Source organism: Thalassophryne amazonica, chromosome 23 (genome assembly GCF_902500255.1).
Source record: "Thalassophryne amazonica chromosome 23, fThaAma1.1, whole genome shotgun sequence".
Taxonomy (NCBI): Eukaryota; Metazoa; Chordata; class Actinopteri; order Batrachoidiformes; family Batrachoididae; genus Thalassophryne; species Thalassophryne amazonica.
The window spans coordinates 33,728,098-33,752,386 of NC_047125.1; the positions used below are offsets into that span (position 1 = coordinate 33,728,098).

The following is a 24,289-nucleotide window of genomic DNA, read 5'->3' on the forward strand; positions in this document are numbered from 1 at the left end:
AGGATGATGTGTCACTCCAGCACGCTGCAGTGAAAGGGTGAAATAACACAGTCACCTGCTGGCATTTCACCTTTTATTGAGTAAGAAGCACAAAAGCAGAATAAATGTCAATGACGTCAGCAAGTAAAAATAATAATAATAATAATAAAACAAAGTTCAGGTTGTGTCACCTCGTCCACCACACTACAGAATCACTGTGGCCTCTGGATGGCAACCACCCAGGTAAACAACCAGACCGTTCCCACCTCTTGAACTCTCTCCCTACTGCAGCCAGGTGAGGTGTGGGCGTGTCCTTGACCTTCTCCAGTCATTGAGGTCATCAACAATGATGGACAAAATGTCAACACTATCGTTCACTCATAATGCAAATCTAAGTCTAAGTAACCGTTCCTTTGATGCAAAGTCAATCCAACTTGGTACCACAGATATCAGATCACTGCCTTTGCTCAGAGGTCAGCATCCAGATCTCATTACCACACAGGAAAACAGGAAGCACCAGGACCCTAAAAACCTGAACCTTCATTCTCTTACAAAGTTTTCAGTATCACCAAACGGCTCTCTACATGGACGTTCATGTCTCCATAAGACCTTCTCCTTGTGTCAGTGTCTTACTAATGTAAGAACTGTGTCTCTCCTAATGTCTCCCTCTGTGTTAATTATTCCTTATGCTATTATTTTGACATTTGCTCTCTGTGCGTTTTCATTGGTTTCCTGTCAGCTGGGCTTTTGATTTCACATGCACTCCGACAAGTGCCAGATTGTCTCGCTGTCATGCCTGGTCACTTGTGTTCGTTCCATAGTTTCTGACTCGCGCTGCCTCTTCGTGCCTCCTGAGTATAGCTGACCATTCGCTTGGTATGTTTGTTCATTGTGTTTTGACCCTCTGCTTGATTTTCTTGCTTACACTCTTGCTGCCTCCCTCATGGACACCATCACTTGCAGGACCGTCTTGCTGTGTACTGATCTCTAGCCTGTACGCAACAACTCGCAGCGGTTGTTCCAGCCAGGATGACTTGTCCTGCTGAACCTGTGTGCAACCTGTGGCTGAATTGTGTCTAATAATTAGGCTGAAGAACATCCTAATTTTACCGGTACACTGAAAAATAAAAGTGTTTTCTTTTTCAAATCTCCACAAGGCACTGGCAGAGAACTGGAATGGTCTTGTCCCACTGGCATGGCGACTTTAAGCATAGTGCAGCAGATAATATTTAGAGCCGAATCCTGCAAATGGTGATACAAGCATCAAAATCAGCACAAATACTTCTTAGACATTATCCTCTGAAGAAACCAATTGGCCACTTGAATTTGCAATCGGCGTTCAGGTCGAGGTCAATTGAAGAATTACACACGGGTCAAAATTAGAAGAAGCTCTAATCATATTGAAAGCTATACCACATTATTTGTCTGATCATAAAGATTCCAAAAAGGTATAGTTTGGACAATCTGTGACTGAATGTTCTGGAGTTAAGGGATAAAAACAGCAAGAATGGTGACAAAGGTCAGTTTCATTTTGTACAGGGGTCAAAAGTTAAAGTTGCTCCAATTTTGGTAAAAAGTGATGCAAATTATTAGCCGAGTTAACATGGTTTTAAAAAGGAATAATTTGGACCATGTATCATGTTTAGTTATAACTTTACAGGGTAACATGTCACATGTCATAGAATCCAATGGACGCTAACCTTGTTTGACCTTTACTTTGGGGACCAAACATTCAACACTGTCAAGACTAACTGTGACATTCAGTCAGTTTGTCCAAACAATACCTTTTTGGAAACTTTATGATCAGACAAATAATGTGGTATAGCTTTCACTATAATTGGAGCATATTTTAATTTTGACCCCTGTGTAAATCTTCAATTGACCCCTACCAGGTTACCTATTGAAAATTCAAGTGGCCAATCGGTTTTTCCAAACAGTGACGTCTAAGGTGTATTTGTGCCAAATTTGGTGCTTGTATTTGAAGGTTTGTTTCAGTTATTGGCCGCATGATGATCTTCGGTATCAGCGTTCCTGCAGCTGATCCTCCAGTCAGCTGAAAACCACCAAATCCCAGTGAGACTGCAAAGGCAGTGAAACAGCTGATGCAGGAATCTATGGTGTCACCTTGAGCTTTTTCTTCCTCCAAAAACGTAACTTAAATCTCAATATAACCATAACTGTAAGTCAGCGGGTGAATATCTTTGGTACCAGAACTCTGGAGAATCACAGGAATGACCCAGTCAAACAAGTAATGGAACATTAGGTTTGACATTCCGTAGATGTGGTGTTTTTCTCTGGACATGGTCCAGGACGCAGATGTCTCACTGTGGCTGGAGAAGGTCAGGAAAACTCCCACATTTCATCTTACTGCAACAGACAGGTGGGTACTTCTGAGAGGTGGGAATGGAGCCGTTGTCTGTCTGGGTGGTTGGCACCCAGGACCCAAGGCGGTTCCATGGTGTGGTGGGTGCGGCAACATGCGTCAGAATCAAAAGGTGCTCCCAAACCCGACTGACCCCACCACACGCAACAAAAACAGGCTCAGTTTATTCATTAATGGCATCTTGGGGGAAAATGCTGCTCTTACTTTGAATTTTGACCACAAAATCGACACAAAAGTTTTAGACTGTCTTATCGTTAATTTATTTTGTTTTTATGTTTGCTTTGTAATTTCTTTTTATTCTACTGTTTTTACCTTTTTACTGTGCCCTTTTCAATTTTAATTCACTTTGTGCTGCTATGAATTGTGTGTTGTGTGAAGCACCTTGAGGCGATTCAGTCGTGAGATGGCGCGATATAAATTAATAAAACTGAAACTGAATTCCACAAAACTGTCTGAATTTACCATTTCACGGGGGACTGAGATATCATCTGTGGTCTGTGGGCACATTCAATGCAAAAGTCGGAGAGCATGAAGAAATATGAACTCAAAGTACTTGAGTAGCTGCACCGCCACCCTGTGCCAGGGAGGTTGAACTGCAAACGCTGAAACCAAACGTGTGAACATGCAGAGACTTTCAGCATAATTCATTATTTTAATTAACAGGGGTCATGTCTCATTATTGTTCATTTTCTCACCACATATTTTTTTAATGTTGCTGTTGTGCCATGTGAGAAGTGAACTGACATTCAGATGTTCAAACTTTGCTTTTCGTATGTTTATTTTTCCACCATCACTTCGCCCTGGGGCTCGGGTGGGACCGCTCGTGTTCCTGCGCTTAAATATCCTCCTCCATCTGCATGTGTACAAATGGAACCAGGTGAGGTTTGGAGACACCTCCACGAGGGAATCTCTTTAGGGTCAGTGACCCTATGGCCTTGTTTAGAGAAGTGTTTCATAAATGTTAAAAAATTCATATATTTGCGGTTTAGTTGAATAATAAATTGAATTTTGTCTCTTATTTGTTTTTGTCTATAAGCACATGCAATATCAATATCAGTGCTCAGATGACAGCAGCTTCTGGGAAAGGTGCAAGTTGCAATAAACTGTGATGCCAAGCGCTAAGGATACATGCTATCCAGTCACAGCAGATGAAACTTTTTTTTTTACTACTGAGCAAACATCATTGTTATAACTGCTGATAATCTCATCCACAAAAAGACTTTTGAGGATTGCCTTGCATCAGTAAAAAGCTGGATGTCCAGCAGTTTCTTACTTTCAAACTCTGATAAGACTGAAAAGATGGTTCTTGGTCCAGTGAGACATCGGCATCAATTTGACCAGCTAATGCTTAGCCTATGCACGTGTGTCATACGTCACATTGACAAAGTGATGAACCTTGGGGTAATTTTTGATCTTACACTGTCCTTTGACCTCCACATTAGAAATATTACTAGGACTGCTTTCTTCCACCTGCGAAATACAGTGAAGATTCGTCCCATCCTGTCTATGGCTGATGCTGAGACCCTGATCCATGCATTTAATCTCTTCTAGATTGGACTACTGCAATGTTCTATTTTCTGGTTTACCGCAGTCCAGCATTAGGGCTCTCCAACTGGTTCAAAATGCTGCTGCCAGACTTTTGACAGGAAACAGAAAGTTTGACCACATTACACCCAACCATTACACACATTTAGGGGAGGTGATGGTCTAGTGGTTCAGCGTTGGGCTTGAGCCCAGAGGATCCTCAGTTCAAATCCAGCCTGAACGGCGAATCACTAAAGGCTCTTGAGAAAGGTCCTTAATCCCCTAGTTGGTCCCGGTGTGTATTGGAAGCATTGCATGGCCACAGCCTGATATCGGGGTGAATGTGAGGCACTGATGTGTAAAGTGCTTTGAGCATTTGATACAGATGGAAAAGCTGTATAAATGCAGTCCATTAACCCCCATTTTGGTGTCTCTTCACTGGCTTCCTGTCCCTGTGAGATCTGATTTTAAGTTTCTGCTACTAACCTATAAAATTATTCACAGACTGGCACCTCCCTACTTAGCTGACTTAATTAAAACTTACATACCAGCAGGGGCTCTGCGTTCTCAGGGTGCAGGACTACTTAGTGTCCCTAGGGGGAATAAAAAATCTGTGGGTCACAGAGTTTTCTCTTATCGTGCCCCTGTTCTGTGGAATGATCTCCCTGCATCAACAAAACACTCAGATTCTGTGGAGACTTTCAAGTCTAGACTTAAGACACATTTATGCTCCCTTTCATATGGCTAGCATACTTCCATAGTATGGTACTACACTTCCTATCTTTCTAAATTCATTCTATTAGTAAATGGAGCAGGTCTCGCCCTCAACTTTATCTAAATTCTGGGTTTGTTAGTGAAGCTTAAGGCTAGCGGCCGGTGATCACCTTAGTATTTTCTCTGCTTTCCTGTTGATTTACTGCTGAGGAATTATACCTCAGGTGTAGTTCTTCTGGCTGACCGATTGTGGTCTTTTTCTCTCTGTCAGAGGCACAGATAGCAGGACAGCTACCAAAGCCAGGGTGCCAGACTGACCATGAGATGCTATGCCTGAAGCTGGTGCCACACACTGCAGTCTGCATTTGGAATGGACTCTGCTGCAGGAACCCCTGCCTGTGGCACGAACGCCTGCATGGACTTCTCATCAAATATATATTCTTCTGTTATTATGTCGTGCTGTTTTGAATTCTTGTTTTCTGTTTCTTCAGCTTTGTAAAACCCTTATAACTGTTAGAATGGCCTAAGCAGAGGGTCACCCCTTTGAGTCTGGTCTGCTTGAGGTTTCTTTCAAATCAGAGGGAGTTCTTCCTTACCACTGTCGCCTGTGTGCTTATTCTAGGGGTTGGTTAGGTTAGACCTTACTTGTGCAAAGCACCTTGAGGCAACTTTGCTGTAATTTGGCGACATATAAAATTAAATACATTGAAAATTTAAATTGTTTGATTTTTTGGTCAATAACAGAGAAATAAATGCACAACATACTGGTGAAGGTAGCATGGCTAAATTCCCTGTTTCAAAACAAATTAAGTAAATTTTGCAGTGTTTGACATATTTTTATCTGTAAATAAAAGTATTTGACTGCTCATGTGGGAGTCCAAGGAAGATCATTGATAACTCAGTCAGATGAACAGAGGGGGTCTGTAATTTTGCACGATGCTGAGTTTCAACATGAGAACACTTCATCAATCAAGACATTTTGATACATTGTCAATTGTAATTTTGTCACTCAGACTTGTCTGGACATGCTGCCATCTAGTGGGAAAATCAGAAATTGCTACACAAAAGGTCAACCGCATTCACTTTTGTGACGATTTATGCTTTCTTGTGTGTTATATTCTATGATTTACTAGTATTTGTCCAACAGAAGCGCTTCTTGCTGTAAGATAACATTAAATGTTGGTGGATTTACCGCCCTGTCTGCATTGATCAATGAGGTGATCAGCACTTTTGGTAATTCTGATCATTTTTGCCTGCTGAGCTCAGCCAAAGTGTCAGATTTCTTAACTCTGCCAAGGAAATCACGTGATCACTTATGTCTTTGTTATTAATGGAAATCTATTAGGCAAACGGGCAGAATGTTTTTATTATAAAATTTTGGAAAATAAACCAAAAGGTGTATCAATATCTACCCAATGCTTCCTGGAACGACATGCACAAAATGAGACTGAAATCCGTTATTTTAATTTGACCTTGTTGACGGTCAAATTAAGTTAAGATTTAGTATCGCTGTGGTAGAAGTGAATTTTCTTTTGTGTGATTTGAATCCAGAACGTCTGCATCACGTGGTTTCCCTGACTAAAAGAATGCGCTCATTGAATACTGACAATACCAACTGCACGTGAAGGCAGCAGTGAAGCCTGTGGGAACCAGTGCGCATGCACGGAGCATCCTCCACCCGGTCTGCATGGTGCGCGGGTGCTGATGCAAGGAGAGAGGAAGAAGAAGGAGAAAAAAGAAAAAGCTCTCCAGCATTTCTGTGCAGCAAATATGCGCCTTAGCCAGCGCGCGCAGACACGTTTTGACAAAGTGGTGCAGGTTACATGGAGGCTCCCCCCCCCCCCCCCCCGCGTATGTGTGGGCGGGTGGGGTTACCTTAAGGAGAAGCGGGTGGGGGCAGGTTGCCTCTAATGATGAACCAGTTCAAACTAGTTCTGATTTATGCGCCTGAAGCCGACGCCCGCTAAAAAAAAAAAAAAAAAAAAAAAAAACTGTTCCAAAATCACCGGCGGGAGGAAGCGTGCGTCATGCGTAATGGAGAGGTGGCGCACGAATGTGCTGTGCGCCCTTTTTCTTCTAATCTGTGCGCCAACTGCAACCACACCTTCTCAATTTAGTGCAAAAAAACAAAAAAACAACGCCCTGCGCAGATTAACAGCAACCGAGCGGTTTTTAATAAAGATTAAATCTTATTTTCAGGGAGCGTCGAGAAACAACAAAGAACTCGAGCATCGTCATCACCGCCGGGAGCCGCCACCGTGATGGTGCGTAAAGTTAGACTGGGGCAGCGGGGGCGGATTCAGATGCGCAGAGAGCCGGTTTGTGGGGCGACAAAGAAAAAGCGCGGAGAAACCACCGCAGTGCAGCAGAGCTGTCAGTCACCGGCAGCCCGCAGTGCGCGCAAACACCCGTAGCACCGCCGCCAAACAGCTTTCATTTTAAAATCAGCTCCGATTGTAATTAAACGTAATAAAGCCGGGCGTCCGCCCGCTGCGCCACGCGTCTTGGTGCCGTGGAAGCGCACGAGGATCCGCCTCCTTTGAAGACGAATCTGCTCAGAAACCCATCAATCTGCTCCTCCTCACACCGACACACCGAGAAGGAGCGCGGCTGTCTCCCTCCCTCCTCTCTGAGCTAGCAGCATCTAACGGCGCACCGGATCCACCAATCTGCGCGGCGGGAGGAACGCCCCCCCGAAACCCGCGTCTACCCGCCTATAAATACGATTTGGATCACACCGGCAAGTCTTGGTCTTCAGAAAGGCTCAGGGTTGCAGCAGAACATCCCCATTCGTCTTTTACCCCTTCCATCTTTTCTCCGTTTTAAAGGAGAAAAAAATCCATCCATTTTCACTCTCATCCCTCTTTTTTTTCCTTTTGTTCCTCCCCGAACTGCAGTCGTTTCGCGCGGCCAGTTGCATGCATTTGTCGTCTCCCAAAATGGTTTGCGAGACTAAAATAGTTGCGGACGAACACGATGCTATACCTGGGACCAAAAAAGAGTCGATGATGTGGAGCGCGGCTCTGTGCGCCGCCGAGGCCAAGGAGGCGCCGAAAGACGCCTTCTTCATCCGCGAGTTCGAGCGTGAGGATGAGGAGGAGGCGCGGCGCATCTTCCACGAGGGCATCATGGAGAGGATACCCAACACGGCTTTTAGGGGGCTCAGACAGCAGCCCAGGACCCAGTGTCTGTACGCGCTCCTGACAGGTAAGTGCGCGCTTTCCCACAGCCAGATTCAGCCCAAATTTGAGCAATGCTTCTAATCAAACTTTATTCATTTAACTCGATGAGTTTGTTACCAATTCCGCCTTTTGTGCATTTTTTTTTTTTTTGGCTGATAATTCTCTTGTAAGGCGCGCACACATATCTAACATTGTCTGCACTGCGTGGCCTTGCGGGCAGCATGGTTAGAGTGTGTTGCAGTGCCATTGAGCCAGCGCAGCATGTTGCTCCTCGTGCAACAAAAGGCGCATGGTGCATGTGTAACGGTGGCCCGGATGATGGTGTGATGACATGCCGGTGCTGTCATATGAATGAGTGAATGAATTTGAGGACTGATCCTCTGGGTGCGTGCACGCACTCCGTGGCGCACCCTTGGGAAAACGCACGTATGCACGTACCGTGACACCCCCCCCCCCCCCCCCCCATGTGCACCAGGCATGCACTGATCCGCTTTGGCTTTTGTTGATGGTGCAGATTGAAACCTTTATGTACAACCAATTCGAACACACTTGCACCTTTTAAAAAACGCACTGATTTAGATAAAGTAATAATGTTTATTATTATGTATTAAGGCTTTTTATTTAATCGCTTGTTGATCCCATCAGCATGGCTGACATAAGGAGCAAGTATGCAAACATTTTTAACATTTCTTGCCTTTTTAAACTGCTTAAATCATTAATCGCTTATTTTTCTTCTGTAATATTTCACCAAAGTTAAAGCCGCTGAGGATGCAGTGGAGTAAACTTAACTGCTGCATGTGATGCTGCAACATGCTCCATGCAGCACCCCCCTGCCTGTGTCTGTGTGCTTGCGCCCCCCAGTGTCACTCCTAATTAATGACTTCATTACAAACTTCTGTTCAAAAGTGCAGTAAAACTTTTATTGTCCAAATTTTCTGCAGCTGATGTGCTTCGATGAATGAATGATTTTGTGAAATTAATCCCTAAATGCTTAAATATCACATTCTGTCTCTGCTGATTTTTTTCTGTCTGTCTTGGGTCAATTTCCGCCAAAAATCAAACATGTGATTCTCTTTTCTGACAGGTTTCGTTTATTTTTCTTCCATTTCTCCATAGTAATGTGCTTTTTTGTGACCAAATCCGTCACGCTGACCTGCTGCGCGCCCCTCATTCTGATGGGCGCGCGCTACTACTACAGCAGGAAAGTTATCCAGAGCTATCTGGACTGTGCTCTGCACACAGACATGGCTGACATAGAGACATATTACATGAAACCCACAGGTAAGACGGGAAACCTGCTGCTCACACTTTACTGAGAATAATGAGACACGGGTCAGAGATGTTCCACCGCCAGTGCTCATTTTTTACAAAAAGACTAAGCTTTGTAAAAAGTCACCTCTAAAAAATACTCAACCTCCTCAAATATGTTAAAATACGGCTTTAATCCCAGAGAAGCAGCAGCAGGATAAATCAGAGAGCCTCCTGATAAAGCAGTGAGACTTTCAGCAATGCAGAGGCAGGCAGCTTATCAAATATGCAGGCTGTCTCTCCCCTTCCCTTCTCCTTTCTCCTCCCCCTTTGGTCTCCCACTTGCTTCTTCAGCTCAGAGGGCTTATTGATCGCACAGAGGAAACTGCTGATACACTTTCTGCAGTACGTTCGGTGTCTGCAGGCCTCATTTCCTCCACTAGGTCTTCTAATTGGAAAAATCAATCCACTTCTCGGATCATCTCAGCCTATTAATTCTCCCCGGGAGTCCAGTCACGGCTGAGAGTGACGGCTGGCTCGTGTGCTGCACAAACACGTTCTCGTTTAGTTGGTGTTAACCCAAGCGACAGACAGGCTGTCAGGAAAACAAGGTGTTGCTTCAGTCTGTCAACTGCCCTCCTTTGTTTTTGTCCCTATGACCTTGTGCACTCTGGTTTGGGAATCCACGGCATTCACAACTGCAGTTTTGCGTTCCCATTATTCCTGCAGGGTTGTGAGGGTTTCGAGGGGTCAAGCCCCACTGCTCTTGGACAATGCCAGTGATCATACCACAGCTAGAAACAGACGTTCGTGAGTTAGCGATTGTTTCACCTATGACATTCCAGGTGTGTAGATGATCGGTCCCTGAACTCGATGTTCTAACAGTTGGGGAATAATTTAATAAAAACACTAATTCGTAAGCTTCTGTCAATGATGTTATGTACTTTTGCATACCATGAATGCCCCCTGGTGGCACCTGTGTGAACTAGTATACATCATCAAGGTATTCCATGTATTTCAGATGAAAAATGTTACGATGCCCCTTTTGTTAGTCGGTGACAGACGATGTGAAAGTATTTCAGGGACACACAGATATAAAATATAATATATATATATATAAGATGGAACCAAATCCAACAGTGTATCCATAACAGTTGGTTTAAAACAACCAAACAAGCATTTTTACCATGTTTCAAGCACAATGTCAATAAACTAACACCTACAAAATATACAAACTCCAATCTTCAAACTTTATCCATCAATTTGAGCGCATCCCAATTTGATTGTATGGTAATAACTCACAAACAATATGTGCCATTATCTTGTACATCTCCAAATTAAGAGGGCATGTCATGAGGAAAAACTGAAAAAAAAAAAAACTACTTTGTTTTACTTATGTATGCAGACTGCCACCAGCTGCAGATTCAGATGCTGGATGGGTGATGAAAATTAGGAGCAGGGTGGTTGACAGTGAGACAGACAGCTGTGCACAGAAATGTACTAAATCAGAGAAACTGTTGCTTTCTGATTGTTTCATACCTAAAACACAACCCTGCAGAAAGGACTGTGTGAATGTACCTGAAACAGACACTTATTCCTCATCTCTCCGTCTCTTTCAACACACAGTGTGGGGGTTTTTTGTGTGTGTTTGTTTTTGGAGTTTGTCAGCTTCTTAGGGCTGGTAGCCAATCAGGACATCGATGACTGTCCATAAATGTCCCAAATTGCAAATATCCATTTGGATGCAGCTGATACAACATCTTTTGTCTTGTACGTTTTATGTGATTTCCTGATTTGATATACATCATGTAGCAGACAGCCAACATCAAACATTATTGGTGCTTTTGCCTTGATTTAAAGTTAAAATCAAGTTCTGCCTGAAAGGATGTCATTTTTAAAAGTAGAGTGTCGATTTTAAAATCAATTTTACACTTTAACACTGCGTTGGGTGTGATTTGGAAGTGCCAGTGTTGCCAGCATCCTTTTAAACGAGCAAAACCTGCAGGGCAAAAGGACACTAGTTTTGTGTTCTTTGTGCAAGTCCACCAAAAGGACTTTGATCCAATCCCTCTCCCAGCTGTGATTTACCACAACACCATGTGTTGATGGATCAGTGAGCACTTCATGGGTCATTCTCAACCTCTAGTTTGGCAGCAACATGTTGTTGGCATAAATACGCCAGTGATGGGCAAAAAGAATTTGTGGCCATGTTGCCAAACACAGTGCATAGGTATGTTTTTAATCCTTCTACTTTATGCAGATTTTCATTCTTAAACTGAAGTGAGCTAAAAATGCTCTCTGAGGCAGCTTCTTTCAGCTCCACTGTGACTCCATGATGTATTGAGGCAGTTCCACAGTAATGGAATTACAATCACAGTGCACTCTGGACATATTTTTAGCCCACTGATAAGCTTGTTCTGAATGTAATTCCATTATTGTAGAATTCCTCATTGTTTGATGCTGTACAGACTTTCTTCCCAGGCAGTTTTCAAAGCTCTGGGACAAGTTTCCCCTTGCACAGTCGGTATGTGTCAGGTCGGCTCTGAGGTGTAACAACAAGTGTTCAGCTGATTGTCGATCTCAAGTCTTTTCAAATACGCTGGCGGGATGATGAGCGTCAATCGGTGTAAGCTGCCAGCGAGAAACCAGCTCACAGAGCAGGGCCAAGAAGGGCCGAGGCCGTGCAGGTTTTCCAGGACACAGATCAGCACGTCTTGAAGCTGAGGGGAGGAGCTCATCAGTAAAGGGGGAGGAGCTTCTGCTGAGGTGACTGACTGCAAGGAAAACCTGCACCGCCTTTGTCCTCATCACCCTCTCCTGATGGAAAAAGAAACGTGGCTGTAAGTGAAACAGCAGAATGAGACAGAGTTGGGGATGAGGGCGCACTGGGAGTTTTTAAAGTTTTGCAGCAGTAAGAGAAGAAGAGCAAGTTGAAGGAGAAGTGACGACACAAACATGCCTGTCAACTAAAACAATCGACAGTCCAGTGATCAGTCTTTGCTGGCACATAAATCCGGCTGCCAATCCTCTATGTCCTTTACACGATTTGTGCGATTGTGACTGAATGACACTGACAGTGATTTTCCTCATTTCTGGATCAACAAAGTTTATCTTATCTCATGTAAAGAACTTCTCAGCTGTGGAAGCACAGCTTGGATTTGAAGTTGAGTTTGCTACAGATTCTATGTAAAGAGATTTTAAACAAGTGCCAACCAATCTGGTTCCAAATAACCTTTGAGTGAACGCAACAGTTAAGATGCAATTAAAACCAACACCTGCTGGTGCAAATCTCCAAACCCTGAGTCATCCTCCAGGCGCTTTAAAGAACAACGCCAAGAACTAGAAGATACTCAGAGATCGCACACCACTGCCAATGATGCATACGACACACCACCAAAATACCTACTTTCACTTGCGTTTAGCCTCAAGCCTTTATTCCTCAGAATTTATCTGTATGCTCATAAAATCCCATTAAGATCCAAGTTCAGTGCTGCCCTGTCTCCAACACTCTTCTGGATCAATTCAAAAATGACAAATAAATTTCTAGGACATTATGCATCTGCGGACAAAATATTATCAAGGCTTATTATTAATATTTGTTGGAATTAAATATGCCTGAATACTTAAAAATCTCTTCCGGATTCTGGATCCAAAATATGCTCCGGATCAAATTCAAAGTAAAATCCCTCATTCTCCAGGACATTATCCATCTGTTCACTGATTTTCATCAACAACCTCTCAACTTTTTGAGTTAAATGTTGCCATGTGCCAAACATTCTGCTGGATGTCCATTCCGGAATGTAATCTGGATTACCTCTAAAACTGAATCACTTATTCCCTGGAACATCACACATCTGCTCACCAAATTCTCCTGAAATCCATTCATTACTTTTCGAGTTATTCTGCTAACAAAACAAACAAATGCCAGTGATCAGCCAATCATTCTGATATGTGTCCATCAACAGTATACATTGAGATTTTTTTCTGAGATAAATTACCACGACAGAAACGGGAATGTTTCTTCCAGAAAATGTTGGGTATAAAGCAAAAGCTTCTTTAGCCACACACATTTATTCACCAGCGGTAAAAACTATCTGTGAAGAAGACCTGGACTTGCGTTACTGCTGGATTTGTTCTTTAATCCTGTTGTCCTCTTGCACTGGAATATCAAATATTATTGACTGTTTTCCATCCATGTGGATTCCTGATGGGATAAATGTGCATCATTGCACGAACCAGACAAAACAAAAGAAATTTAAAATCATCTCAAAAGTACAAAAATGTCATTGACAAGCAGTCACGTGACATTTCTGGCAGGTTTTGTAATCTACATTCAGCAATAAAAGTTGCCACGATGAGCTTGATTTTTCACTGTACAGCTGCAATAAATTTACTCTGACAACAATCTAATAAGAATATAAATTTTACTCCTGTGAGAATAAATGCTGCACAGCCTGATCCACATCTCAAAGGGCACAATGTGAGCACATGGTGCTAAAATTAAACTTTTAACACTAAACATGATCTGGCAACACAAACCACTCCCACTTGTGGTGCGGTCAACGCGGGTGCAATAAAACAAAAAAACACCGCTGACCTTTCAAAGGCAAACTCAATTAAAACGTCCTTTACATAATAGTGTTAAACTTTGAAGGTTGTATTTGAGGAAATCATCAGTCCAACAGAAGTTCAACTGAAAGCAGTAATTTAGTCTCATTTCTCTTTTCATCAAAGTGAGTTATTCTGTTTTTTAAAAGCATACGGTACAAACACCATTATTAATATTTTACCTTAAAGTTTAATAAGAGCAAAACTAAACTTTTTCTTTTTGTCGTACATAAAACGCCTGAGCCCAAAACCTAATTTCAAATAAAGCGCTCAAAAAGCACTTTTCCCACCACAAATCAAAGCGTGTTTGTGATTCAGGCAACTTATAAATTGAGTCATTTGTGGATCACAATTGATTTGGAACACTTTGCCTTTTATTCCTCCTCTTTATTGAATCATTTTATTTATTTAAATGTCCGTTCGGGTAGTGGGCGGGGTGACGTGACTCACGTCAGGTCAGGTGACGTTTGAATAACGCGGGTCACGGTGTCGTTATACACGCCGCTTCACGAGGCGTCACTGACACCGTAAAATCCGTCAGTCAGCGCGCCGTTTCTGCGCCGGTACCTGTTCTGTTTGTTTGTTTTAGCTCTGAACACGGCGAGCAGAGGGGGGTGGCAGACTGAAGGGGGAGGAGCGCGCTCCTCATCTGTACGAGGAGGCGGAGCTATGCTGGTTAGCGCTCAGACAAAGAGACCTCCTGGGGGACGTCAGCTGGAGGAGGCCAAAGTGATAAAGCATCCTCATCCCTCTCCCGCTCGCACACTGATCGCTCATTGTTCCTTTTCTCTGTTGGACGTTTCACAGCATCCAGCTGCCTGGTGACCAATCACAGCCCGATTCTGACAGCTGACCGGCTCAGAGGCATTTTACTGAATAATGAGCCGCGTGAGTGACGTGTACCGTAGATCAAAGCTCACGGTGCTCCGCCTCCGTCTCCTGTGTCACTCCTCATTTCCGCGGAAGGTGCAGAGGGGGCGCTGCAGCGGCAAGCACGGCAATCAATCACCCTGACAGCAAGGAGGTGATGTTTCCTCCACAGGAGAGCAGTACTTCAACACCTGAATTTAAAAAAAAAAAAAAAAAAAAAAAAGTATTTTAACTCATTTATGAGGAGTGCTGCAACGCAGAATTTAAAAATCTATCAACATTTCACTTACGTCACGGCTATGCCGTGGTGTGCACCAGATCTAGGCTTTATTGGTCTTCAGTCCTAGGCTTTGAAAAAGAAACTGACGAGCTCATTTGAAGCTCCATATAACTTGAAGCGCACATGAAGACGTGTCTACATCAGCTACATTCACACAAAATCCTTTCTGCAGGGTTGTGTGGACGTGTGATGGTGGTTTTCAAGTTTTAACCTGTAAAAGCTACGAACTGTTTATTTCTCCGATTTAGAAAGTATCTGTGCATAAATATTCTCTCGTTCACCCTGTACGTCCTTCAGCTACTTCAGTCGGTTTCTTTTCCCCGGGGGTTGTGAGGAGGAGAGACTGTGTTTTGCTTTAGAACACAACTGCCATGAAAAAATCTTAAATTCAAAGTTTGTTTCGTTGATTTAGTACATTTCTGTGCTGAAACAATCCATCTTTCTGACAGCCACACCTGCTCCTAATTATCAATACTGTATCCACTAACCATCCAACAGGGGGCAGACACATCTATGTGATATTACATGAGCAAAACAAAGCCGCTTTTTCTGATTGATCAAGTGCATCAAAGTTAGATTTTAAAGTTTGCTATAAACCTTTTTAATTTGGGATTTACTGATTTTAAGTTATTGTTGTAAACTGTGGGAACTGATGACAAATCAAAAGGCCTGATGACATTAGCTCAAGTCCCCAAAGATTAAACATTTTTATAGATTTTTTTTTTTTTTAAGTTCCTATATACAACCCCTGGCAAAAATTATGGAATCACCGGCCTCGGAGGATGTTCATTCAGTTGTTTAATTTTGTAGAAAAAAAGCAGATCACAGACATGACACAAAACTAAAGTCATTTCAAATGGCAACTTTCTGGCTTTAAGAAACACTATAAGAAATCAAGAAAAAAAGATTGTGGCAGTCAGTAACAGTTACTTTTTTAGACCAAGCAGAGCAAAAAAATATGGAATCACTCAATTCTGAGGAAAAAATTATGGAATCACCCTGTAAATTTTCATCCCCCAAATTAACACCTGCATCAAATCAGATTTGCTCATTGACATTGACCCTATGTGTCTTTTTGCAAGGAATGTTTTTGCAGTTTTTGCTCTATGGCAAGATGCATTATCATCTTGAAAAATGATTTCATCATCCCCAAACATCCTTTCAATTGTCCAAAATATCAACATAAACTTGTACATTTATTGATGATGTAATGACAGCCATCTCCCCAGTGCCTTTACCTGACATGCAGCCCCATATCATCAATGACTGTGGAAATTTACATGTTCTCAGTCATCTTTATAAATCTCATTGGAAAGGCACCAAACAAAAGTTCCAGCATCATCACCTTGCCCAATTCAGATTCGAGATTCATCACTGAATATGACTCCAGTTTCCTCCCATTCGTTCCTCATTTGTTTTGTTGTACATTTTTCGATTTTTGAGACATATTGCTTTAAGTTTTCTGTCTTGACGCTTTGATGTCTTCCTTGGTCTACCAGTATGTTTGCCTTTAACAACCTTCCCATGTTGTTTGTATTTGGTCCAGAGTTTAGACACAGCTGACTGTGAACAACCAACATCTTTTGCAACATTGCGTGATGATTTACTCTCTTTTAAGAGTTTGATAATCCTCTCCTTTGTTTCAATTGACATCTCTCGTGTTGGAGCCATGATTCATGTCAGTCCACTTGCTGCAACAGCTCTCCAAGGTGTGTTCACTCCTTTTTAGATGCAGACTAACGAGCAGATCTGATTTGATGCAGGTGTTAGTTTTGGGGATGAAAATTTACAGGGTGATTCCATAATTTTTTCCTCAGAATTGGTTGATTCCATATTTTTTCCCTCTGCTTGGTCTAAAAAGTAACCGTTACTGACTGCCACAATCTTTTTTTCTTGATTTCTTATAGTGTTTCTTAAAGCCAGAAAGTTGCCATTTGAAATGACTTTAGTTTTGTGTCATGTCTGTGATCTGCTTTTTTTCTACAAAATTAAACAACTGAATGAACATCCTCCGAGGCCGGTGATTCCATCATTTTTGCCAGGGGTTGTATTCATGCAAATTCACGGATTAGTTTTTACATAAATCAAGGCAAACAGAGTCGAACTGTGACCAGTTTTGTCAGGGTCACGCCCACAAAGTGCTGAGGAAATAAGTTTAAAGACCACGGCGTCTGGATGAATTAACGGTCTCCGTTTCATCTGAGAGAACAGAGGATAATCTTGTTAGAGACCATTAAAAAACATTGCCGTGCACGTCTGTGTGTGCATTTATTTTACCTTTCGGTTCTGATACCATATGTCAGGTCTCAACAGTCATAAATAAACAAGATATTGAAATCAAGAAGAAAACAGATCTGTCAGGAAAAAAAAGCGCGTTAATCAGATTTTGGCGGCCTTGCCTCACCCCCCTCCCCTCCCTAAAGATTCTCTCTCCTCTCCCTCTGGATTCATGGCAGCTATAATGGATCCTTTCTGTCTCATCACCATCACTGGTGCCTCCATCTTTCCTTCACTGAGGACAAACCATTACTTCTTTCGCCCTTTCTGTTTTTTTCCTGAAGCTCACTCACAGGATTTCTTGGTGCACGCCGCACACTGAAACGCAGGAGGAGCCGGCTCCCTGCTCCTCTAACAGAAGTGGAGGCTCACTCACACCATTTAGAAAGGAAGCGGTGCAAACCTTTGTGGACAGATGGCTCAAAATCTTGTATATTTTATGAAGAATTTATGATTATTTGGCAAAAAAGCTTCTTTTTTCTTTGCAGTAGTTTACTTTTCATGGTATCATGATACTCCTTAGAGGGAAAAAAAGATATGATTAATATGATTTTTGCAATACACAATGTATCTTTCCATCCCTAATCTCAATGCACACGCAACACAGCTCGTCAAATGATATTTGACAGGTGGTTGCTATGGAGATGAGGCCTGAAGACGAATCTCCTCATCAAACCTTGTGAGCCCAAACAAACCCCACCAGTTTAGGACAGAGTACATCTACCAGAGAAAGTTTCAAAGTCTTAACTGTCCAGTCCAAACTATCTCAACTGAAAAGACTTGGAACGCTTCTGCTAATCCAGCTAAAGCCGCCTCCACATCCTCGCCCTTTTCCATTAACGCAATATTTCATTTTCATGCAGTGGTGCACTTTGCCAAACAGTTCCAACTGAAGCGTTCCGCTGTTTGAGAAGATTTAAGGCGGCTGTAGAGGAACAAAGTCTGTGGTGTCTGTACATTATTCTCAAAATGAAACCAGTTTAGCCGTCAGATTAACCCACTGGGCTTTGATACAGTACAACACATCCAGAAACATACGATCAACTCATGATGTTTGTAAGAATCCCTAAAACACGTCTGACAGGATTTGCATGGGTTGGTGTGCACATACTCCAAGGTTGTGTACAACAAGGTGTATCTTTGTACGTACACAGGGAAAAACTGAGCAGGAACCTCAGTGGACTACCAGTATGTAGGCCTGGGTTCGATCCCTGGCCATGCTAATGACTCAATACCATCTCAGTCCACACAGATGTAAATAGGACGTAACCTGTGAACTGGTGGCCTGTCCAGGAGTTGCATTGCTAAATGGCCTAGGCTCGGCTCAGGCAGATGGTCAGGAAAGCTTTATGGGAGCATCACCCGCCTCACGCGTCTCTCCCACACATGCATGAGCAGAATAATGCGCGGCAGAGCGCCACAGGAGTTTGACATCTGCCTGTAATGAAGCATCACTCTGCAGCATTAGCAAGGAATCGCTTAACCACCAAATCCTGCTGGAACAATCACTCAGCAGTCAAAACTGCACGTAATCACGTTCACAAACTTGATTTTAATTTGGGAAGACCCAGATATGGTGCAGTGGACCACAAACTGCCAGACTGCCAGACGGTAAAATGTCTGTGAACACGTCACGCTGAAGCAGCTTCGATCCCAAACATTCACCACGTGACTGACAGTAAATTCCCAGCAGATCAGTGAACCACTGACGCTAAGCTGACAGCGCTGCACCCCCTTTGCCCTGATGGGACGGGGCGCTCTCCAGCTCGCCTGTTGCCGCCGCAGCCTACACGTGACAGTTGATTCAGTAACAGAAGCCTCCGGATCGGCTTAACAGAGGCATCAAATCCCTGCTGGCACAGAGGACGACAAAAGCACCGCGTTAACGTCACCGCCTCTTTGTGTGGGTGACGACGTGCGGTGAGAGCGCTGTGATTCATCAGGAAAATAGAGGACACATCACAGAGGATGGCGAGAGAGAGAATATACTGTAAACTCAAAGTTCATGAACAAAAAGAGAGATTTTATAATCTGCAGGTGGACTTCTGCCCGTCAGATTTTTTTTTTCTGTATGACAGATTGTAGTAACGAAGGTAACGTTGATTACCGACACAGCCTGGAACACCATTCAACCATTGCTACGTCATAAAAGAGCAGGATGAGAAGGTCGTTCTACTCAAAGATTATCATTAGGACCAACAAATTTGGCAAGTTGAAGAACCTTTACGCTGCACTGCAAAGGTGAACAATTTTTGAAGCAGCAGGATGAGTCAGTAAATTATCAACAAGCACCCTGCTTTATGTGCCAGCAGGTTTAGATTCAACAGTCATTCTTCTAGAAATGTTCCCTCTATACATCGGGACAGTGTAACATGGTTTTTGTGCCACTTGTGTCAATTCACATGCAGACAGGTGCCGTAAAACAGTGGAAACAGTTGCTTTGAAACAGCTGGAAACAAGTCAAAGCTGGATGTAACGTTCCCTGACAGGAAATCAGACGTGAGCAGAGACGGTTAAGATGGTCGCAGCATAAAACAAACAAAAAAAAAAGGCATTTGTTTAAGTGTATCATTTAAATTGTTGGATTGCATCACATGCAAAAACATATCAGACCCCGTGTTTTCTAAAAATCAGCCTCGATCATTGAGAACCCGTATCGGTCGGCTACGCGAACCCCTTAAAATATTCAAATGTGTGGCGGGTCTCTGGGGGAGGAGCATCACCTGCTGACCTGTGTCTATGTTGGTCTAAACCTGATTGACGTTTGCCTGGTGGTCACATTAGGTACAGGTAAAGAGAACTATAGTCACACAATGTCAAAAATGGGTGGAACAAAAAGCATAGTGATGAAATAATTAGCCTAGCCCACTGTCATCAATGGGCTAGGTTAACTAGCCTGCTGGATACCAGTATTTACATAAAAGCCATGTAATTTTCCTATCCTGTTACACCTGCATGCTAGTTTTGAATACACTGGCAAAAATTTACATGGTATGGTACATCTACATGGTATGGTTAGCTAATATGCTAGCTGCCTCCATTTTGGACACCGTTTCACCTGAAAGTTCAGCAAGATCAACATATCTCACGACAGAGTGTCATTGCGAATTTGGTTATTAGAATTTGAACAAATTTGATGTGTAAATATTTTGCCTCCATGATGAGGTCTAATCCCAGGATAATTACATGGAAATGAAGTGAAAAATGTTCAGCCAAAAACCTAATGTGACCCCTTTATGTGTTTGACTTTGTATATTATAAACTCATCAAGAACAATCCACAAGGAACTACCTACTGCAAAACACACAATTAATTAATTACTTACTAAACATCAGCCAATTATTGTTAATGTTCGGGCAGGGGTTCCTCTGTATTGAGAATGTACCAAACTGTTATTCTTTTGGACTGTTTTTGACATACAAGTCACAGAACCTACAAACTACTGTTAAAAAAATGCAATTTATAGTCTGAAATTTCAGTATATAACCAAAAGTGAGAAACAAACTTTAAAATCACACTCTCATTTTTTGGCTGTGAGTCTGACTTGGGAGATGGGTTTTCTACGTTCAGACCTAAAGGAGTGATGGTCACGTCTGTGCTTTAATCAGCTGCGTCTCACTGAGTGGTTGATGCCATTAAGAACCCGTCAGCCTGCATTTCTACTCCATCTTTTCCCAGCATGCTCTCATCCTCCCCTCAGACCATTTAAGCCACTGTGACGTGAGACAACGCTGCTAATGGAGACACAGAAGTTGACTTGCTGCTGCTAACCAGCGCAGTACTTCTTTGGATTGTTCATACGAGCGCTGCTCCAGTCGTATTCTTAAGACAGTTTGGTGTTTGTGCAAATCCACTGCTGATTCTCGCCACAGGTGTTTAAAATCTAATGCCACCAATCACATTGTTCCCCGTCAGGGTCCCGTTTCTGGGTGGCAGTGCTGGACGGCCGCGTGGTGGGCATTGTGGCGGCACAGGGCCGCGAGGACGACAATACGGTGGAGCTGCGGCGCATGTCAGTAGACTCCCGCTACCGCGGCAAGGGCATCGCCAAGGCACTGGGTCGTCGCGTCCTGGAGTTCGCTGTGCGCAACAACTACGCTGCCGTGGTCCTCGGCACAACAGCTGTCAAGTTGGCTGCCCACAAGCTCTATGAGTCGCTGGGTTTCCGTCAGACGGGCCAGAGCGAGAACCACAGGCTTCCCGGGATGAGCCGCTCGCCGCTGGAGAGGCTCTTCTTCCAGATCCGCTACAGCCGCTACCGCTTGCAGCTCCGTGAGGAGTGAGAGGTGACAGGGAGAGAGAGAGCGAGAGAGGAAGAGGGGAGATGGAGAAAGAGAGGGACAGAGAGAGAGAGAGAGAGACAGAGAGAGAGAGAGAGAGAGAAGCGAGCATCGACCCTCCTTCACTTGAGAACCCGACCTCATCCTCTGACAGCTTTTTATTTATTTTGTCATTAGATTTAACTTCAAGTCCAACTTAACTTCTATTTCATCTTTAAAGTCACTAACATTTTTTATTATTAGTATGATTTTATTGCTGTTGTTTTTGTAATATATTTTTACATTTTAAATAATTTGTTTATTGCCCCTCTATTTTCTGAATCTTTTGGGATCTTTGCCCCTGAAAATAATCATCAGCTTTCATGTGAGACGTCTAAGTGGCCCCCCACCTCTTTGGCGTTAAGATCACGTGACTCGGGTCAATACTTCATTAAGGCTCCACACTGCACCACTCTGCCCCGCCCCCATTCTCTCCCCACTTCCCTCCCACTTCTTCTGTCCCCGGTGTGCAGTGAGACCTGGGCTGGGGGGGGGCACAAACAGCACTGCACACTCACATCATGCAGTGTCACATTTTACTCATGCACACACAAACACACAAATGAATCTTCACCGGTGTCAGTTAGTGGGTGACGGTAGGACAGAGATGTTTCCTGCATCTGATGGATGGAAACGAACCCCACAGAGAGCGCCTTCCCATTAGATGCTCCTCCTCTAAACATAATTGAGTCGATTGACCCTTCTTTCCTTCATGCTCCAGGTCGACCCTCAGTCCATCACGGCCTCTCTCATTGGAGCTGTGGAGACAGAGAGTCTCTGATTGGCTGAGGTGACAGGAGGGTGGAGCTCTCATCTTGAATGTGAGATTGTACGTTTGTGTTTGACGGGATTACGGGTCGATACTGGACCATAACGTCAGTTTGACAATTAACCTATTTATGTTATTCTCATAATCACACACATCAACTTTAATGTGGCTCAATGACTGTGTGTGGAATCCGCCCCCGCTCATACGTTAGGTTGGCGTTTGGTTTGACAGAAGCGGTGATAATGAATTCTGGAAATTATTTCTATATTGTGAAAGACTGGTGCTTTAAAGATGGCATATGATGCATTTGTATGGGGAAAGATTGGCACTTTACAATTGGTATGTGGTGTTTAGAGCCCATCTTCAAAAGGAACACACCTCTGTCTGCCCCAATACAAAACCAAGAAATGGTTAAAAATCAGACAAGGCAGGTTTTTAAGTCATCGTGCAGAAATGAAACGTTTACAGACGCCAAACTTCACTGAGTGGGGGCCTAAAAAAGGGTTGAACTGTCACAGTTTGAACACTTATGATTTGACATTGAACAGACATTAACCACGCCGCAGCATATAACTGTTAATGACAAAACAGCTCCACTTTCATGCTGATGAACTGAATCCGGGTTATGACTGAGCACAAATAGTACCCCGGACTTCTGTTTTTGCGCCGTGTATTTACTGTGTTAAAACGTAGCCAACAAACGTCCCTCAACATCTCTCTCCATCTCCATCCTCCAGCCACACAACCAGCAGTACTTTCAGCCATCCACGTCTCTGAGCCTCAGTTGTGTCATCGCACCTTTTGTACAAAGTAAAATTTAATAAAAATGTAAGAAAAAAAATCATATAAAGTACAAGAAAAAAAAAAAAAAAAGGACATGACTCTTGACACCATGAAGTTCGTACCGACCTTCCTGTCTTGCCACCTTCTCCCCCTCTCCTCCCTCCCTCCCTCTCAGTCACGATGAATCTGTCTGCAACCCTGGGCTAGACCCCAAACCTTCCATTTAAACCCTCCTCTGACCTTTAACCTTCCCTGTACTTGGCCCAATCATTCCCTGCCCATCTCTGCATGCGGCTCAGAGCCTTCCGGCACTGCTTTTATTATTCCATTTGAAGCTTGTTGGACCGAGCCCAGACCCCGCCCCCCATTGTGATGTCATCCAGGCAGCGTGTGGTTCCTCCTCTGCTACTGTGGGACGGACCAGTGCCAGGCTGCATGGGACGACGGCGTGCAAGTGTGTGTGTGTGTGTGTGTGTGTGTGTAAATGGGTGTAATGGAGAGGAGCCAGAAGATGAGACGGAGCATATGTGCACGTGTTTTTCTTTTTTTATCGTAATGGCGGTGTAGATTACAGACACCCCCCCAGCACTGCCTGGATGACATCATGCCTGCCAGCCAACCAGCTAAAGAATGCAAAAAGCAATGCAAGTGTGGCATGCCTCTGTACGCGACGTGTGTACAGCGCCTGTCCTGGAAAAGTGCAGAAAAAAAAACAACATATGTAACTGATATATACTATATAAATATATATATACATATAAAAAAAGTTTTTTTTTTTTTTTTAAAGATGAACATGTGCATTTGTTTGATTTGAAAAACAAACTGTAATGTTTGCATGAAATGTGTTTTTGAATGCAAATATAACTTTTTTGGGTGGGGGGGCTCCCTCCCCCCTTGCACAGGACATACAGTGGAAGTGTCACCCAGTAACTTTAATTACGGTTTAGTTTAACTCTGTGTGACATTAAGCATTGCTGTGGGGGTTACAGTTGATGGGCATTTAACACTGTGGCTTTTCAAAGGCCGACCTGCAGTCAAACAAACGTTAGCATGAAAACCTGAGCACTCTTTTTTTTTTATAAAGCAGCATGAGGGGGGAGTTTTAAAATGCAGGCGGGGTGTGACAGATATTATCCAACAGGAAGCAGGTGTTGAACCAGGGCCAGACATTTGTTTTGAATCTATTTTCCACATTTTGGTTATTGTGAACAAACATTCAGCTTTTGTACTTGTACTCCAGGTATGTGTGTCAGCTCCCGCGGTACTTCATACACTGGGAAGACAAGGCCTAGCAAGCGACAAGTTCCTTTGTCTTTTAATTAGAATGAACCAATCATGTTTTCCCTACAAAGT

General features: G+C 43.3%; 1 protein-coding gene and 1 long non-coding RNA gene across 2 annotated transcripts; one reads left to right on the top strand and one right to left on the bottom strand.

Annotated features, from left to right (window-relative positions):
- Nucleotides 1–7,315: 7,315 nt before the first annotated feature.
- On the bottom strand, nucleotides 7,316–23,092 carry LOC117504634. The gene is made up of 4 exons (XR_004558855.1): nucleotides 23,079–23,092; nucleotides 17,828–17,830; nucleotides 17,193–17,196; nucleotides 7,316–7,461 (listed from the first exon to the last, which is right to left on the bottom strand). It is a non-coding gene; the product is annotated as an uncharacterized LOC117504634 (long non-coding RNA).
- Nucleotides 7,498–21,420, top strand: nat8l (N-acetyltransferase 8-like). The gene is made up of 3 exons (XM_034164129.1): nucleotides 7,498–7,807; nucleotides 8,899–9,063; nucleotides 20,981–21,420. The coding sequence occupies exons 1-3, from the start codon at nucleotides 7,519–7,521 to the stop codon at nucleotides 21,346–21,348; spliced, it is 822 nt and encodes a 273-aa protein (XP_034020020.1). The 5' UTR covers nucleotides 7,498–7,518; the 3' UTR covers nucleotides 21,349–21,420.
- Nucleotides 23,093–24,289: the final 1,197 nt, after the last annotated feature.

What these genes read in the sequence shown, in the direction of transcription:
- nat8l (XM_034164129.1), top strand. Translation starts at nt 7,519, where the DNA reads ATGCATTTGTCGTCTCCCAAAATGGTTTGCGAGACTAAAATAGTTGCG. An exon ending in TCTGTACGCGCTCCTGACAG is followed by an intron (nt 7,808 to 8,898) that starts GTAAGTGCGCGC and finishes ATTTCTCCATAG; the next exon opens with TAATGTGCTTTTTTGTGACC. An exon ending in ATATTACATGAAACCCACAG is followed by an intron (nt 9,064 to 20,980) that starts GTAAGACGGGAA and finishes GTTCCCCGTCAG; the next exon opens with GGTCCCGTTTCTGGGTGGCA.